The sequence below is a fragment of the Emys orbicularis genome, chromosome 7 (assembly GCF_028017835.1).
Source record: "Emys orbicularis isolate rEmyOrb1 chromosome 7, rEmyOrb1.hap1, whole genome shotgun sequence".
Taxonomy (NCBI): Eukaryota; Metazoa; Chordata; order Testudines; family Emydidae; genus Emys; species Emys orbicularis.
The window spans coordinates 12,661,193-12,680,712 of NC_088689.1; the positions used below are offsets into that span (position 1 = coordinate 12,661,193).

Below are 19,520 nucleotides of genomic sequence, written 5' to 3' on the forward strand. Positions count from 1 at the left end.
AGACTAACACGGCTGCTACTCTGAAATCAGTTCAGAGACTCTACCACGCACAGAACACCCAAAGCCAGTTTGGTACAGTATTTGGATGTAAGAATAGCTGTATGTGTCACTGCTGTTGAACAAGTGCACTCATATTGAGTGCTACTTTCTGCCTATGAGAGAAAAGGCTTACTAGATTCCAACTAATAAGTGCTGAACAGCCCAGATGTCTGTCCACAATAATCCTTAGATTTGTATGGTCTTCTAATGTGTTATGAGCAAATAATTTGCAACTTGCCCTATTTTTGCTCCAGGTGGCCATTTCCATCATCCATCAAATACAAATGTGTAATATGTCTTCATTTGTAAAGCACCTGCTCAGAAAGTTGAGTCAGGAGTTAACCCAGCGTGCGTCAAAGTCTCTGCAGGGATTCAGAACTTGCCTTTCTCCCCCAGGAAAACCACACTGACAGGCCAGCGCAGTCAGCACCCTGAGCTCTGTTAGAGACATCATTGAGCGCATCGAGACCTGGAATCTATTAGGCATGTGTCCCATTTATCAAATCGGTTCTTAAGTCTCAAACTATGGTAGGGATTTTAAGCTTCCAACTGAGCACTGCCGTTTCCTGCCTAACAAACATCTTTCATCAATATCATTATTGGTCCAATCCTGCTCTCCTGGAAGTCGATAGTAAATTTCCAGTGACTTCAATAGGAGTGGGAGTAGGACCTGAAAGTGAAACATTTACACCCTGGAACCTTTTGCAAGTCATTTCACCACAAAATGCATTTTCATTGTGGTCTTGTCACCTAAGCTCACCAAGCCTTCAAGAAGGATCTGCTCAGTGAGACAGAAATGAGAAGTAACCCATCTTAGGTTACAATAATTTCAAACTGCTGCAAATGGCTTCAACTTAACCACATCCCTCTCACACAGTGAAAGTCTGGCCCTGAAACAACCCGGTCAGAGGTTTATTTCCACTATAAGCTCTTTGGGGCTTTACTGTCCCAAAGAGGTTATGCTCATTTCTTTTATATCTGTACAGTGACCTGGCTGTGGCCTTTAACAGTACCACAATACAACGTTTAAAAAAATTATAATGACAGTAGGCAGCACAGGGAGCACAGAGTTGAACTCAAAGTGGAAATGCAATGGTATGCTTGCCTTCATTTAAGTCATACCAAGAGGAAACCTGTCATGCTGATAGTAGCAGGAGCTAAACAACTGAATTCTTAGGCCTGGTCCCCACTAAGCCCCCACTTTGGACTAAGGTACGCAAATTCAGCTACGTTAATAACGTAGCTGAATTCGAAGTACCTTAGTCCGAACTTACCGCGGGTCCAGACGCGGCAGGCAGGCTCCCCCGTCGATGCCGCGTACTCCTCTCGCCGAGCTGGAGTACCAGCGTCGACGGCGAGCACTTCCGGGATCGATCCGGGATCGATTTATCGCGTCTAAACCAGACGCGATAAATCGATCCCAGAACATCGATTGCCTGCCGCCGGACCCTCCGGTAAGTGTAGACGTACCCCTAGTGGTTCTTCTCAGGTTCAATGGCAAGATGACTAAAGTAGCCCTTGGTTACTTATGTTTTGCCAAGTAAATATTCCACTGAAAAAGGTGATACTTGCACCATGTACCTTTATCATTAGTATTTTGTTGTAGATGCTCTTGGTATACTAATGGGACACAAAACTATGTGATGACAACAGCTGCCATCCCCTCTTATCAGTGGCAGGAAACAGTTTAGCACTATTGATATAAAGGAACCTCCTGCAATGCCATTCGGCTGTATTTTGACCAGCTTGGTAAAGTTAAGCTTTTACAATACATTAGAGATTAAAAATAAAGCCAAAGTAACACATAGGGAAATACTTGGCTAAAACCAAGTAGTAAAGGTGCTGTAAAAAGAAGTATTTCTGGTTAGTAGTGGAATATTCCAAAAACTAATTCATGCAAATAAGTTGTGTATTCTCTAAGTACCTGCAAGATTCCACAAGTCTTTTTGAGGCAATGATACTTTAAATTGGTTATTTGGCAGTGATGTGTCACAACCTGTTTTTCCTTATTCAGCATCCCCTACATTCTCTTAACATTCCTCTGTGTAGTGTCAGAATGAAAGCAGGCTCATTGTTGGTCTCCGAATTATTGCTGAGCGAGAGTTACACCCTCTCCTGGAAACTGCCATGGCAACCACACTTTTGCTGGGGCACTGCCAGCTTCAGGATACTATCTTTTTTTCCCCATTATCAGAAGTCTGATCTGTTCGGAATGGAGATGTCTCTCGTCAGCCTTATAATCCTTTTGGCTAAGAATCCCCCTAACTTTTGTGCAATACTGGCTACTCTCTCAGAAAGGCTTTCCCTATCATGCAACTTTGCTTAGTACTTTAGGGTTTTGGAAGCACTGACCAAAAAAAATAAAAATAAAAGACTCCAGGATTCTACAGTATTGATCCCAAACACTGCAGCTTACACTGTGGTGTCCTGTGCAATTACCATAGCCTGTATATTATCCAGGAGGAATTGCTACAGAATAGTTTTCGGAATAAAAACAAATCAAATCCATGCTACTTTTTACTACGGCAAGATGCTACACGGCCAATCTGACTGAAGCATCCAACCATTTCCATGTGTTAAACTTTTCACTTCCTCATTTTTATGCAAACAAAAACCATCTTTTAAAAACATGCAGTGTTTTCAATGTTAACTGATAAGACCCGTTGAGCTAAAAGGCAGTGAAACTTTTAAAGTGATCTCAACCTTGATCAGTATACAGCAAAACCTACAGAAATAATCAAAGAACAACATATCTATTAAAAACTACTCGACAAGAAAAGTTCGTAGCTCCCACACTACTTCAGTGCACAGTATCAACTAGTAACTAAATAAACTCCATTTGAACTCCATTCAGCACGTAGACATAAAACTGCATTAGCTATTTTCTCTTTTTCTAAAAAGCAGAATGACTCTGAGACCAGAAATAAATCCCTCTGATGCATGAGGACATGAAAAGTATGTGAATCCATCATCACTGTCTCTTGTGATTCAAAAAATATTCAGCCACATTACAGAGTCACACAATCTCTCCTCCCCAGCACAATATTCCCATTTCGCAGCCAAAAGTGGCATCTACATCTAGTTTTCACAAGGAGACATATACCTTCTGCTAAGGCTTCTTTAGACTAGTTTCCAGTCTTCCTCAATCTGGTGAGCAGTGCACTCCACCTCTCTTCAGATTCAGAGCAATATGAGAAATGCCTTGCAGACACCAAACAGTCCCCAGCTCATGCTCTTACTGAGCCAGCTTTCAGAGCTTCCGATTAGATAAGTGTGTTTCTAACTAAAACACAGCCACCACCAGTTCACCTCCACTGCTCTTCAATCACTATCCAGCAGACACACCAAAAAGGAGAAACAGATTCTTCTGCCTGCCCATTAGAGACATTCTAGCAGTAGCTGGGGCAGTCCATTGTGAAAAAAGGAAAGGGGAAAGATATATTAATACTTAGTCCTGCCATGAATGCAGGGGACTGGACTAGATGACCTCTTGAGGTCCCTTCCAGTCCTACGATTCTATATGCCCCTGTGAAGACAGTACCATTCCTTGGTGTCCAAGTGTAATAATATGACAGTAGAACAACTCACCTTCAGAGAGAGGTATTGGTTTAGACTGAAATCAGAGACTGTGAGGGTTATTTAACAGTCCTTCCAGAGCTTCTGAGGAGTTTAAAAGGTTTGTGAACTCAACAGTACAAATAAAGTGCACTTCTTTAAGATCGCACGAGTTTGAGATCATTTAGAAAATGTCCAGAGAGCCACTTTATTCCTAATGTCTTTAAAAAAATTGGCTGCTGCATAGACTTTCATTTTGACCTCATTGGGACAGTAGGAGCCACTCTTGTGTGTTACCTTACCCTTGACAGGGGCAGTTATTTTACACTGGGATTCTACTCCAGTTGTTGAGCCAAATTCTAACTAAAGCAAGAAGAGTGAGGAAGAGCCCTGCTCAGTCAGGCACATATCGATGTGCACTTGTATTTAGAGCTGTTCAATGTTTTTTTCATTGAAAAATGCTGGATTCGACCAAACCAAAACTTTGTGGAAATGTATGCCTTTCGACAAAACCTTTGTCAGGAAGGTTTCGCAGATCCAGGGTGGAGCAACAGATGGCGCTATGTCCCAGAATTGCCGGATGATTAGGGCCCTCACCTCAGATGTGGTAGACCCAGGTTCAAATCCCTGATCTGAATCAAGCAGACAGAGACCATTGCTTGGACCATAATCAAACAACCCACAGTCCATTCTCCCCAACTCCATGACGGAGATGGCCAAATTAGAACAGACGACTGCTGTGTGCCTCTGTTGCTGAAGGTTTCCCAGAAGCCTGTCTCTCTTATTCAGTATGCTCACAAAGCCCCATTTACTATAATAGTAATAAACCAAATTGCAGACAAGGTAAATCACAGAATTAACACAACATGCTATCTTCCATCACTCATTCACACTGCTCTGTGTTGCTTCTTTTCTCTGGATTTGTATGTTCATTCAGACCACAAGCAATCTGGATCAGGGACTGTCTCTTTTCACACACCTGCAAAAGCACCCATCATATTTTTGGTGATATGGAAATTAAATAGCAATAGATTCTCTCACAATTTTCATTTTTTTTATAAACCCAGAATACCTTTAGAAAACATCAGAGGCAACACTTTAAAACTCTTCATATTCTCAATCTTTCTTTTGCAACAACAAAATGCTTTGTATTCAAAAGCTGGATTTTTTTTTTCATTTTAAAGCAAGACAAGCCTTGACTTGTCTTATTACTACAATTACATCGACCGCCCAGAAAGCGATGCGCTTTGTGATATCAAATGGATGACTGCAATGAAAACAGCTCATCTAAACAGCACATGCAAGTGAAAGAAAAACAATGCACGAGTGATTTTTTTAAAGTTCCTGAATAGCATTCTCCATTGTTTTAACAGGATCTACCTAATCAAAAACCCAAGCACTTATTTGTATTTACTAGGAAATGCCCATCTAGTGCAAAATTTTCAAAAGTGCTTAAGTGACTTAGGAGCCTAACTCCCATTTTCAAAAGTGACTGAGGCACTTAAGTCTTGTTAAAAGTCAATGCACTTAAGTAGGTAGATTACTTTACACATGAGACTAGTCCCATTTAAATGTTTGCAGACTCATGGCCTTACACAATATTTCTTAAAACATGTCTTATTCTACTACCTCAGTCACACCTTATATAAATACCAAGTATTTTATTAGTATTATTTATTTGTTAACTGAAGCAAACAATGCTCTTCAGAGGATCCTGTCTGAAACTCATCTAAGAGGTTCTCCCAAGTTTATGAAATCAATGACCCTAGTTCAGTCAGCATATGGAACCAAATACTTGGTTACATAAATAAGACAACAGAAAATTATTGGAATCATTGACTGCACACGCTTCTGTACCAGTGGGGAGGAGGGAGAAGAGGGAAGCAACACTTTGGAGGAAACTTGTGGGCACCGCTTGCTTGTGAAGAGCTATTCCTTAGTATCATATTCTTCTCTTCAACAAGGACAATAAAAATTCTCTACAGAACTATAGCAGGCATTTCTCTTTACATTTCCAACGTCAGTGCATCTCTAAGCTGGTGTCTAGGTATTTCTAGGTGTAGCATAGATGATGGATTCCTAAACACCAACTCTTAAAATAAGAGCATATTTCTGTATGTGCTGTGCTTCTTGTTAAAATCAGGAGAGGCTCAGCATAAACTGCCACATGGACTGTAGTTGATAAGAACTTGGCCTTTCAAGCTGAAGTTAGATGAGCCTATTGGGTCCTTGGCATTTCTCTCTTCAGGTTCATCTGTTAAGGTGGCATTGTGCCATAACTTACAAGGTGGTGAACCAGTTTCAACAGCTCATAGGAGACAAGCAAATATAGATATAAGAAAAGAATAGTCTTCAGAACACATGATGTGATACTTCCAGTGTCAAACAATCACCAAATGGGAAGAGTTGTTTCACCAATAGGGACTAGAGCAGAGGCGGGCAAACTATGGCCCACGGGCCGCATCCGGCCCACGGGACCCTCCTGCCCGGCCCCTGAGCTCCTGTCCCTGGAGGGTAGCCCCCAGCCCCTCCCCCACTGCTCCCCCTCCCCCGCAGCCTCAGCTCACTGCGCTACCGGCACAATGCTTTGGGCGGTGGGGCTTTTGCAGAGCTGCGGCCTGTCCTGGTGCTCTGGGTGGCGCGGCTGTAGCGCCGCCAGCCACCGGTGCTCCAGGTAGTGCGGTAAGGGGGCAGGGAGGGTTGGATAGAGGGCAAAGGAGTTCGGGGTGGTGGTCAGGGCGTGGGGGTGTGGATAGGGGTTGGGGTGGTCAGAGGGCAGGGAACAGGGGAGTTGAATGGGGGCAGAGGTCCTAAGGGAGCAGTCAGGAAGCAGGGCGGTTAGATGGGGCGGTGGGGGGCAGTCAGGGGCAGGGGTTCTGGGGGCAGTCGGGGACAGGGAGAAGGGGTGGTTGGATGGGGCAGAGGTCCCAGGGGGGCAGTCAGGAATGAGAGGAGGGGTTGGATTGGGCGGTGGGGGGTAGGCAGGGGTTCCGGGGGTGGTCAGGGGACAAGGAGGGGTGAATGGGGCAGGAGTCCCGGGGGGGCCGTCAAGGGACGAGAAGCAGGGGGGAGTCGGATAGAGGGTGGGGGCTGGGCCACGCCTGGCTGTTTGAGGAGGCATAGCCACCCCTAACCGGCCCTCCACACAATTTCAGAAACCCGATGGCCCTCAGGCCAAAAAGTTTGCCTGCCCCTGGACTAGAGCCATACCCAGCTTTAGCTAGGAGAGATCACATGCCTGCTTTTTCTTTGAGACAGTGAATATTAAGCAAGCTCTGTTATAGAAATAAATGGATAGAGAAACCAGATGGTTCAGGGATTTGTTAGTACATATGGAGCCTTTGATCTTTAGATCACCAGTTCAAATCCTGCTTGTAACAGTAGTGCCAGCACAGCAGTAGACTAGGAGTCAGAAGACACGGGTCTCACTACCAGTTCTGCTGTGTGACCTCAGGCAAGTCACTTCACTTGTGTGTGGCTCAGTTTCCCTCTCTGAAGAACTGAGATAATTACACTTACATCCTTTGTCAAAGGTTTTTTCCGTGTCTGGATGAAATACATGCACATGGGCCCAATTGACTTTAATGGGCTTTGAGAGCTAAGTATTATTATACGTGGTAGGTTATGCAAAATGAGTTGGGCCACAATCTTGCAAATATCTAAGCGCGTGTTTACCTTTACTCATGTGAGTAGAGTTACACAAATGCCTAGGAGTTTGCAGGATAAGGTCAAGATGTCAATCTTTCACTGGCTAAGCTTTAAAACACTAACATTAAGAAAACTTTAAATTTAGTGGAAAGTCTATATTCTTTTAAGGATCAATCTAAATTCCTTTCATACCATTATATCCTGATAAGGAAAGTTTTTCATTGGCGCCAACAGGAAATGAGCGATTTCCCCAAAATAATGGTTCCTTTCTGATAGCAAAACCTGTGGAGGAACACTGACCTCTGTTGCCTTGACTACAACTCCACATATCCTTAATGTACAATACAATTGATGACTTCTTGTACATGCATTAGATTTCTCTCTTATTGGATATTTATCATTTTCAATGTATTTATTGTGCAGGTTTCAGCTACCTGCTATTTGTCATAAGCAGTAAAGCTAGAAGTATAAGCAAAATCTCTCTAGCTCAAACCCATTACTTTTTTTCCACCTCGCTCTTTTTTAGTGGATTTAGTGATTCAGATGGATAGCCTGGAAAAATGGGGTCCTTCATTTAACTACAGAATCAGGACACCAGCAGCTAGGGTGACCAGATGTCCCGATTTTATAGGGACAGTCCTGATTTTGGGGTCTTTTTCTTATATAGGCTCCTATAACCCCCCCCCCACCCCCTGTCCCGATTTTTCACACTTGCTGTCTGGTCACCCTACCAGCAGCTGCATCACTGCCTCCAACAATACACCTCAATATTGACCTAAGAGATCAGCTGCAGGGGAAGGCTGGATATATTCAATCTCCCTAATCCATTCAGTACTTGGTCTCTCCATAGAAAATGCCAAAGGTGCCTGTTATTATGATTGGGGGTGCTGCTTTCTGAAATATGGTACAAAAGACTCCTTTAATTTTGGGTGTCTCCATTTTTGAGTGCCAGATTTAAGACAGCTAGGGACTGATTTTCAGAGGTGTCGATTACCATAAGTCTGACAGAAATCAGTGGGGGGCTGCAGGTCCTAGAAGTTTCTAAGCGGGCACTCAAAATGGGCGGGCGCTTTTAAAAATGTAGGCCCTCGTCACTCATGCCATCAAACTTGTTTAACAAAATGAGTTTTTATGCCATCCTTTTGTGCTCTTCCCATTTTACCATAACCAGCTGTGAAGGAACACGGTTTCACTTTATGAAGTGAAACAGGAATTGGCAAAAAGTAATGAGCTTCCCAAAGGGACAGCATACTGCCTATTGCTGCTACTGATTCATGTGTGTGTGAGGATGGTGGGTGACATTTCTCCTCTGCCTTTGCTACTTGCATCTTCAGTGGGATGAAATATTACATTCCTCTAAGATCACAGTATAATACACATCCTCCTTTTAAGAAATAAACTGAAAACTATGTGGGGATTAATTAATCCACTTTTTGTTTTTAACTGGAAAAGACAAAATACTAGGTGCCTTTTCCCACTGGACAGATCTGGCTAGCCTGTGATGTCACAACCTTCAGTCTAACTGCTCATGCAAATGTGATGCTTTATGGAAAGAACAAGATTTGTATCCAGTCTGTGTCACAGGAAGCAGGAGATAACTCAACTGACTTCGCTCACTTGAAAAAACCTCTAGGTCTTGCTTTTGCTGGGGGGAAAAAATGCTGCTAAAGGAAACAGAGGGAAAATACTAATCTCTATTTGAAAAGGCTAAATCTAAATTAAACTATTAGATAGGATCTAGTGAGTAATTCACCCTCACTAGATGAGGGAGGAGTCAACTGCCCCTCTGCACCAGGTCTACAATATTCTACAAACCCTGGCACAAGGCTGCTTTAAGTTGCACTGACTGGAACAGCATCCTTTAATAGGCACCAGGTTTAAAAGCAACCAAAGGAAGTATTTTTTCACACAATGCACAGTCAAGGAGCAAGGAACTCCTTGCCAGAGGATGTTGTGAAGGCCAAGACTATAACAAGGTTCAAAAAAGAACTAGGTAAGTTCATGGAGGATAGGTCCATCAATGGCTATTAGCCAAGATAGGTAGGGATGGTGTCCCTAGGCTCTGTTTGCCAGAAGCTGGGAATGGGTGATGGGATGGATCACTTGATTGCCTATTCTGTTCATTCCCTCTGGGGCACCTGCCAGTTGCCTCTGTTGGCCGACAGAATCCTGGGCTAGATGGACCTTTGGTCTGACTCAGTATGGTCGTTCTTATGTTCTAGGAACCATTCTGCCAACTAGGGATTGCTGCTTTGGTCCCAGTCCCTGATCACATCTTTTCTGTGTCCCCAAACACTATCTCCCTGCCTGTAACCAGCCACGATATGCCCGATGCAGGCGGAGTAGGGGGGTGGAGGGAAGAGGAGAAGACAGGGACACAGAGCTGGGTGAGAAAAAGCTATGCCAGGTTTATGTCAGCCAATGTTTCCGATAGGCTAGGAGAATTCTTATCAGCCCCCCCGAGAACTGATTTAAGAGCATCATCCCCTTTAGAACAATGCTTTTCTAGCAGTGCAAAAGGACCTTAGCAGCAGCCAAGAATTTAGCCAAATGTTTCTGTTCAGCATCACTAATTAGTGTATCTAAACTGGTCAATCACTCCATTTGAGTGCCGTTGGTTGATGGAGAGTGTTTTAATGCCTCTCCGTTTCTACAATGAGATTAGAAGAACTTTATTTGTGGATTAATCAGGTTAATAAAATATACTGTAATGTGTTTAAGCCAATCTCCTAATTGCAGACCGTGTATATGCCTCATTTGGCAAGATATTACCACTTATTAAGTGAAGGTCTCCAGTTAGTCTCTCAGTCTACTCCTTACTGACAGCAACCAGACATTAAAACTGATTGGGAAGGAGGTACAGCATACTTGTGGTTTGATTTTCATGGGCTATATAGGATTTTGATATTCGTTGCATACCAGGGGCTGCAGCTGCCCCCTGCTGTATTGCTACTAGTTATGCTACTGATTTATTAGTACTGGGTCAATGTCTGCATCTATGTTCAAGCAAAACTTCCACAGACTTACCAGAAACATGGTAAAGGTGAAAAGTACACCTCTACCCCGATATAACACGACCCGATATAACACGAATTCGGATATAACGTGGTAAAGCAGCGCTCTGGGGGGGCGGGGCCGCGCGCTCCGGCGGATCAGCAGGTCAGGCTCCGATACGCTGCTCTGAGTGGCGTGTTAGGGGTGGGAGGCGGGCAGGAGGCGGGTGGGCAAGCGGGGTGAGGAGGCGAATGGGGAGGTGAGCGGCAGGCAGGAGGGGGCTGAGGAGGCAGGCGAGCGGGAAGACAGCAAGCAGGAGAGCGGTGGTTGGGCAGACGGGGGGAGACGTGCCGGACAGATGGTGAGGAGACTAGCGGGGAGGTGAGCGGCAGGCGGGTAGGTGTGGTGAGGAGGCGAGCGGCGGGCGGGAGCGCTGGGCGGACGGTGAGGAGACTAGCAGGGAGGCTGATTTGTCCCGGGCCCCGCACCGCTCTAGGGACGGCTCCGACACGCTGCTCTGAGCAGCGTGTTAAGGGTGCCGGGCCGGGGCCGAGGGGTTGGTTAAGGGGCAGAAGGTCTCAGGGGGGCGGTCAGGGGACAAGGAGCCTTCCGTACCCGATATAAAACGCGGTTTTACCTATAACGTGGTAAGATTTTTGGCTCCAGAGGACCGCGTTATATCGGGGTAGAGGTGTATTCAAAAGATAGAGGAAAAGATACACAAAATCCCAACTTGAGTACATATGCTTAATGCTCTCACATATTCAAAAGGTCCCTCAAATGGCTCTATATTTTTGCAAGGCTTTATGACTACTTAAGGCTTAGGTTCAATGAAAAACTCTAACAGTACTTTGTCACACATTGAGCTCTAGAAAATGAAACGTGGTTTGGTCGCCCCAGCTCAACTTCCTCTTTGATTCCTGTTTCAGTTGAATGTTATTTCCTATTTTCAATAATAAACATGCAGCCAAAGTCACCATGAGAGAAACCAACCTCAGGAACAAAATTTGCATGGCCTTAGTGCTCTCCATCCTCCACAGCCAGACTCCAACAGAGCGAAAGCCAGGACTTCAACTTGCCCAGGTGAGGTCTGGATGGACAGTTGAGGCCTGGCTGTGTTGAGCTTCTTAGCCACCATTTTCAAAGGAATTCATTCTTTTATGGCACAGTCTAGCTCAAGCTACTCTGAGGTTCCTTCAGAAAGGCAGGTTTCTTCTGAAGGATGATGCATTTTCAAGCCAAGATGATCTGAGCTCAAACTTCCCTTATGCACAGTCATTGCAGTAAAGGCAGCCTGTTTTGAACAATACAGAAGAAAGGGAGCTCATTCTTACAAACTAGTCAGCCTCCAGCAGCCTCCCCTATATTACTTTGGTCACAGTGCCACTGAGCAAATTCAGCAGTTGTACACAGTTTGTGTGTATCCCTTATACAGTAACAGCAAGGAAGCTATCCAAGGGCTATTTTTGGTTTTTAATTTATAAAGTTCCAGATCTCACAGTTTTCTCCTGTTAGCATTTCTCAATCCAACACTTCCTTTATCAGTGCATATTTAAATGAGGGGGCCCTTCTCCCTGCTCAAGTGCGGCCATATTCTCGTCTCACTAATTATCCAGGTGGGTCTCCAAAAGGATTATGCACATATTAGAAGGGAGGGAGATAAAGAGTCTGACTAATTGAATGAAGAAAAGATTTCATTTTAACTGAAGCATTGACAAGTGCCTGGGGTGTCTAAGCGTCTTCTGGCTCCCTTATGCGATGGCCGCCATCTTGGCCAACGCACCAGGGATTGAATCAGAGACCTCCAGTGCTAAAAGCTTGAGCCGCGCTTCAATTAGAGCTGTAACAGACTCAACCTCTGCAGATCGGGGAAGAGAGATAACACCCCCTCAACAGTGGGTTACAACTCACTGCATTCATCTCTATGGCTGTAATGTCGACACTATGAACTAGGGGTGCGGGTCCCTTGCTTGAGTACACATATTCATGCTAGCTCTTATCAAGCTAACATGAGCACAGGCAATGGCAGTGGAGACATGGCTGACCCAGTTCAGGTGGGTTTGTACTCAGTATGGCTCAGTTGTGCCTCTGCTGCTGCTACCCATGCTACTGTGGCTATACTGCTATTTATACCAGCTCATAATGTGGATGTAGTCTAAAGGGCAGACATTTTGTTACTCATAGGAACTGTATGACCAGGTCCTCATGTACACTTCCACCCAGTGCTGTGTTTTCGGAATTCTTTGCCCTTTTTCTTTCACCAACTAACTTTGCAAAGTAAAATCAAGCACATTTTCGGGTAACGTTAAATATTAAGTGATACTGAAGCTAAAGATGAACCCAAGCCATGTACTTCAGATCAAGAACTGAACCCTAATCTAAACCAGTTCTTTCTTTACACAGAATCTATTTTCCTAAATGGATCCATGGAGTCAGGAATCAATTTTGCCTCTCATATCTAAACAGTAGTGTGTCCTGCCCTGGAGAGGGTCCTCTGAATTTTTGGCAGAGTTCCACCACCAAGTATCTCTACAATTATATGGAGAGCTCCGTGCCAAAGTATAAGGATCACAACTCTAAGGGCTACCATCATTGCCAATGAGAGACTAAGAACACTTCTAGCAGCAAGGGGATGCATCTCTAACAAGAGTCACCCAGATCTGGTTGAGGAGCATGCTGAGGACATACTCCCCTTCATATAGTCGTGACTCAGGAGAAGGGATAGTTTGGGTGGAAATCCTGGCTTCTGTTTGTGCCTTCTCATACCTAAATTATTTAACTTCCTCTCAAGAATGTTCCTCCCTTTCATGTTCTCAATATCATGCCTATCACCTTATCTCAATCTCCTCTCTTCCAAAAAATAGAAACCTAGTGTTCCTACCGCTTTTCACAGCTGTCAACTAGAGAACATTTATTATCCCCATATGCGTCTCCTTCAGTACTTTTTCTAATCCTCACCCCAGCTACCCAGGATGCTCCAGACAGACTCACCACCAACTTTGTGCAGTACCATACAAAAAATCATCTCACTGACATCTTCACAGAAACCAGGGCAATCAGTTCTCACCTACACATTTTTTTCCCCCGGGGGCTGGAATTTTTCCAAAGCACTTAGCAACAGGCTAACTCTGCAGTCAATGGCAAAAATCCCACAGAACAAATTCTTTGTGTTCCCTGCAGTCTGGTGGGTAAACCCAGCTAATAAGCAATAAATTATATATTACTTACCTCTAGGACCTTCCCGGTGATGAACTGGTGACATGCTTCACATTTGACCCCAAAGAGAACCTGGTAGTCCTTTTCACAATAAGGGGCGCCATCCCTGAAATAAAATATCCAGACGATACAAGTTACAATGCGGCTTGTATTCTTCCCTTGTCCCTAGTGGAAATGCCCATTGACAGCAAGAGGTGAATGGGGCAGAAACCAAAGTAGCTATTTTGCAGCTCAAATGAAAAGGCATTTCAGTTAGCACCATTTAGGATCAGCATTTAAATTGCCATAGAGAATAAAGAAGAGACGTTCAAGCACAAATGTGCACATTGTGGACCAGATCCTCTGCTGGTGTCAATGGGTGTAAAATCGACTGAGCTATGCCCCTTTACAGAAGATGACGATCCGACCCTTTGTCAATATTCTATCGTACGCATGTATGAGCCTGCTGCACCTCTATCCATTTCAGTAAATAAATCCTTGGTAATCTTAATAGCGTATAAATACAGACACATCTGAGCCTCAGTGGCATCATGACTGAGGAATGAATTAGAAACACCTTAGCCAGTTTAAAGAATTTATACGGTATCAGGCACCATCTTACAAGTTCCTTTGTTTAATTAGTCATAGATGCCAGCCTGTTTATATTTGTGCCCACTAAAACGAGCGATGAAAGGTTTGCCTCGGTCACATACATAGTGTCCCTATATTTTTTCTCCCCCGCTAGATGTTTGAAAGGGGTCTGGCTAGACTCCCACCATCTTGCGGCTAAAGCACTCTCTCTCGGATTTTTCTCCCTTGCCTTGTTATGCTCCTAACTTTCTTCTTCGTTAGTTCCTAATCCGGGGAAGGTAAACACAGTGTCAGGTCAATCACATCAATGTGTCTGGTCTCTGTTCTAGCAAAGTGAGAGATGTGCAGTTTCTTCCTTTCTTCTCAAGTTCACAACTTGAAAATAACTGGACAAAATGGTGAAAAAGCTGTGCCTTGGAAACACAATGGGGGTGTTTGACCAGAAAAAGACATGCAACCCTCCTGCTCATAGTATTTATTTTACCAACTACTGTTAAATCACTGTTTTTCTTTACTTGCTCCAGCCAGTTTACAGGGAAAAATTCCCCTCGGGTCCCAATTCCAATATTCTGCTCCTACTATGAGTGAGGATTTCAGTGCACATGGTGATGGGCAACAGGGCACAGAAATTTTTTTTACTGAGGGGTCGAGAATTAAAAAAATAATAGCTGTTCAATGACTAAATTTGTCCACGTTTAATAAAGTGAGAAAAGCTCCACGTGTTCCAAACTCATTGTCTCTTTTATGTATTATTGAGACTCTTAAAATTTTGGGGGTGGGGTCTATAGCTCGGGCCCCACCCCACGTCCTCCATTGTCTACCGCATGAATGATCAGCATGTGTCGACAGAGCAGGTTTTCGGAAGTGTGATATGCCCAGCAGATTAGAAAAGAAGGATTTGTCTGCATTGTACTTTTGGAAAGTAAGGATGGATTTCAAGCCAGGCAACAGAAAAGACATAGGAGGCTGCTTACTTGCTGATGTATTCCCCAGTCAGGACCTTGCCACATGCCTTGCACTTAAAGCATCCCAGGTGCCACTGCTTATCCAGTGCTAGTAGCGCTTGGCCATTTTTTATATCTCTTCCACAGCCAGCACAATCTGCAAATAAATATGTACATTCATTGTCAGTGAGTTGCTTTATTAATCTTCATTAACCTACCTAATGAACACCACTCCTAGGTTAGCCAGAAGGGGTCATTACAAGCAATGCAAGACACCTACATTCCCATAGGGGTCAGCATGCCGCCCCCCCCCCCCCCCCCCGCAAGGTCCCAGCCCAGGAACAAGGAACCACAGACGCATTCTGCTCCATAACAAGCATACCTAAGAATAGTACAGAAGGCACTATCACACCTTCGATGACGATTTGCAGCCAGCCCAGTCAGCCTGCAGATTTTATTAGGAATTAACAAAATATGCTTTCACTCACAAGAATGTCTTCAAGAGGAGCCGCCGTTTATTTGTTTTTTTGCCATCAGCAAAGTCTCTGTTGCTTAAAGAAATCTATATATAGTAGGCATGGACTGGCTACTTCTAATCTAAAATTAAACGCTCCTCAGTAGTCGTCCTTCTCAGGCATTACTTTCCCCCCTCCAGATGGCAGCAAAGCACTAAACGTTAAATGGGTTCTTGGTAGGCAGCAAAACTTTCAAAGATTCAGGAGTGGTAAAAGACAAAAATTTTACAGCTAGATAACATAACAAAGGCTTTGGCAATAATTGCAGTATAATAGGGCGTATCCTCCTCTGTACATAAGGAAAGGAACAACTCCCATAGGCATTCCTTATGCACAAAAAAGGACATTTACACGAGAACTTCAGTTCTATGTTTGGAGTCAACACTGAGCACTGATATATTGAGATCCTTTGATGGCAGGAATCAAGCAAAGAGAGCCCAGGCAATGGTACTGAATGCCCTCTATCTCGAAGAGGCCATGGTGTTTCATATCATGTTGTAGATCTCTGGCTCAGGGTTGCCATTCCATTCAAATCCAAAACAGTCAAAGCTTTCCCTATAAGGGGCACCCCAGTGGGCACTGAGATTTGAATAAAATGATATGCTGGGGCCCAGTGAAGAGTTGCAGACTTCCCCCCAGACGCAATTTTGGTGGAGGAAGGGCTGGAAGGCTCATAAAAGTAAGAATGAGAGAGAAACCTGATGGACAAAGGGAAAGCTGCAGGGAAGGAAAGAGGCTGGAAACTGTATTGGAGGATGCTGGGATCTAACTTGATACCTTAACACCCTGAGCTGAATATCACATCCTCACAATGACATCGAGCAGTTGAACATGAGTGTCATTAACAGAATAATGAAAACAGTTCAGCCCAATCACTGCAGCTGAAGGAATATCTACCCAATCTGTTAAACTCTTGATGTCTAGGCATCTCAAAAAGGTCATTGATCTTCAGTGTGCAAGCTCAATAGATAGAGGATGCCTGAGAAGTCCCAACCAACTCTCACAGTGGTAGTTTTACCCCAGTGTAAATCCAGGCCTGCAATGAGGTTACTCCAGATTTATGCTGGCGAAAGTGAGAGGAGAATCAGGCCCCATGTCACTGAAATGGACTATTAACTTTCTGGATAATAGTCCAAGCAAAGGAAAGCACCAAACAGATGCTGTACACTGTTACCATCCAGAAAGTGAGTGAGAGAGACGGGGGCGGGGGAGTTTGGGACCAGTGTAAGATGCTTACATGGTAACACATGTCTGAGCCTCCTGACATTGTGTAGCAAAGACATGCAACATCAAGATGACTTTGCCCCACAGGACAAAGTGTAAGGAGTGGAACCGGGAAAAGACACTATGGGAATGACAAACTGATGGCCAGTAACTGTTCCCTCCAATTCTCTATGCCATTTAACACGCCACCCCATAAACCTGAATCAGCTTTTTCGAGCTTTAATGTACAAATGCCACTCACTTATCACCTCTTATTTTTAACCAGCAGTTCTAACTTTTTCATCCTTCCGGAGGCTGGATAAGGCAAAACTCTCAGACTGTTCTGTTCCTATCCTAGCACTGCACTAGACTTGCAGTAAGTTTTTATTATTATTATTATTATCATTATAAGAAGAAGAAAATCCATTCTGCCCAATTAAGCAAAACGCCAAGATGTTCTGACCACAATGAAGACAATAGGCATTACAGGTGCTTGGCCGTGCTCAGGATCAGGCCTCTTCAGATTACGGAAACATTTGAAATTTAATGTTGTCAGTATAAAAGAACAACAAATGCATTTCATACTTATCTGGGACTTTCCCTCTGCAGATCCCAAAGTGCTTTATAAAGGTGAGTGAGCATCATTAGCTCCATTCATCTGATGCCACAGAGCTGTTGAGTGACTTGGCTAAGGTCACAGTGAGCTAATAGCCTACTAGACTATAGTTGCCCTGTTAACAGAAACGTTTATCTCCTCTGGTGAAACAGCTGGTCGTAAATATAGAAAGCTGGCAATTCTCAGATAGTACTTGAATAGAAAGGAGATAAATACAGACTAGGTTAAGGGCAGGAAACCATTTGTTCACGAAAATTCTACAAACGAACGTCACTCACTCCTAGTGCCTGTGTAACGTATGGTAACGAATTTGGGTGAAATACAGAACAGCGTGGGGGGTTCACGCAAGGGCTCAGCAGCCACACGGGGGCATAATCTGCCACAGACTAGGCTATACACTGGCCCCAAATAGACCAGCATGTAATAGAGCTACAGTGGCATTGAGGCTGCAGGGTCCATGATTATGTGGATTCAGTGGCACCAACACCCAGTAGTGGCTGTGGAAAGTGGAAACTGCAGCCCCACAGGGTACCTGCTGCTTGAGGAGTTGCAATTCTATTCCCCTTAATCCCCTCTTAGCGCTCCACACAAGTCCAATTACTCAGGCTTTGGGCAGGAGTGATCAGTGTTACCCTCTCTCTGCACAACACAAGCTAAACATATCACTTCATTCTCAGCGTGGCTTGCCAGATGTTTGCATCTTCTGCACAATGGTATAAAATGCAGGGGTTTCCAAAAGCTCCCAAACACTGCACCCCCTAACAAAGGAGTCATATTCCAACACACCTCGTCTCTTTCATGCGCTCTGACTAGGCCAGCTCAGTCTAAAGATACGCCCCTACATATTTACTCTCCATAACATTTATAGTCCATAACAATGCCGCATCTGAAGTGTCCAGAGAGCTAAAGCAAGTATGAGAAAAAGGGCTGTTGAAACATACCATGAATGTCTGCCTGAATGAGGGCAGTGGGGGGGGGGGGGAGGGATTACATTTTAAAGTGACACATCGTTAAGATCTTCATCCCCCAAGCACCGTGTACAGCCTCATTAGAGAGCCCTATGAAGCTGTACGTTGGGATAGTAATGACAGATGAGCTGCCATCCACGATGCTCCGCTTGTGAAGATCTGGACAGAAAATAGATTTGCCTTTGCAGCTTCTGCATCACTCCCCACATCTGACAAAGAGTGAGGCATCCTGCACAGCAACTCATTTGTCACTGTCTAAATTAAGCAGCGGGTTTTTCCTCTTTCCCCCCCTTGACCAATGGCAGCGTAGCTTTCCCACAGCTTGATCACATCACATGCAGCACTCCAGCATGATGGGCTCTGAGCTGATACTGCTGCATTAACCCTGAGCATGCTGCATACAAACTTCACCCAAGGCTGTTTGGATTGCCGTCCCAGAAATCTGCCAGTGAATATATCCATATCTCCCGTAGACGTCACAAAGAGGTCACCCGGTTCTGCTCTGGCTTCTGCCACCATACCAACTGGCAGAGGCCAAGTGGGGGGAAAGCACCCCTGAATGTACTACTCACCTCGCCCCCGGGGAGTCTGCACCGAGAGATTATGAGAGTATGACTGCTCAGAGCTCCAGTATGAAACTGCAGAAAAACCTGAGGGTCTCTGGATTAAGTTTAAAAGTGTGAGCAACAAGGGTGATGTCATGGTGGGAGTCTGCTATAGACCATCAGATCAGGGGGACGAGGCTTTCTTCCGGCAACTAACAGAAGTTACTAGATTACAGGCCCTGGTTCTCATGGGGAACTTCAATCCCCCCGATATCTGCTGGGAGAGCAATACAGGAGTGCACAGACAATCCAGGAAGTTTTTGGAAAGTGTAGGGGACAATTTCCTGGTGCAAGTGCTGGAGGAACCAACTAGGGGGAAGGGGTAGCTCAGTGGTTTGAGCATTGGCTTGCTTAAACCCAGGGTTAGGAGTTCAATCCTGAGGGGGCCACTTAGGAATCTGGGGCAAAATCAGTACTTGGTCCCTTCTAGGAGATAAAATAAGATTAATGGAGATATCCTATTTTAATTTTTTTAGGAGCAGAGCTCTTCTTGATCTGATGCTCACAAACAGGAAAGAATTAGTAGGGGAAGCAAAAGTGGATGGGAACCTGGGAGGCAGTGACCATGAGATGGTCGAGTTCAGGATCCTGACACAAGGAAGAAAGGAGAACAGCAGAAAAAGGACCCTGGACTTCAGAAAAGCAGA

At 44.5% G+C, this 19,520-nt stretch overlaps 1 protein-coding gene across 4 annotated transcripts in view; it reads right to left on the bottom strand.

Annotated features, from left to right (window-relative positions):
• ABLIM1 (actin binding LIM protein 1) overlaps positions 1-19,520 on the bottom strand; it is a 142,206-nt gene that overhangs the window by 100,132 nt on the left and 22,554 nt on the right. For all 4 annotated transcript variants that reach the window (XM_065408563.1, XM_065408561.1, XM_065408558.1 and 1 more), the window contains exons 3-4: positions 14,997-15,123; positions 13,465-13,558 (exon numbers count right to left, since the gene is read on the bottom strand). In XM_065408563.1, coding sequence (XP_065264635.1) covers positions 13,465-13,558; positions 14,997-15,123 — 221 coding nt within the window. The remainder of the gene's footprint in view (positions 1-13,464; positions 13,559-14,996; positions 15,124-19,520) is intronic.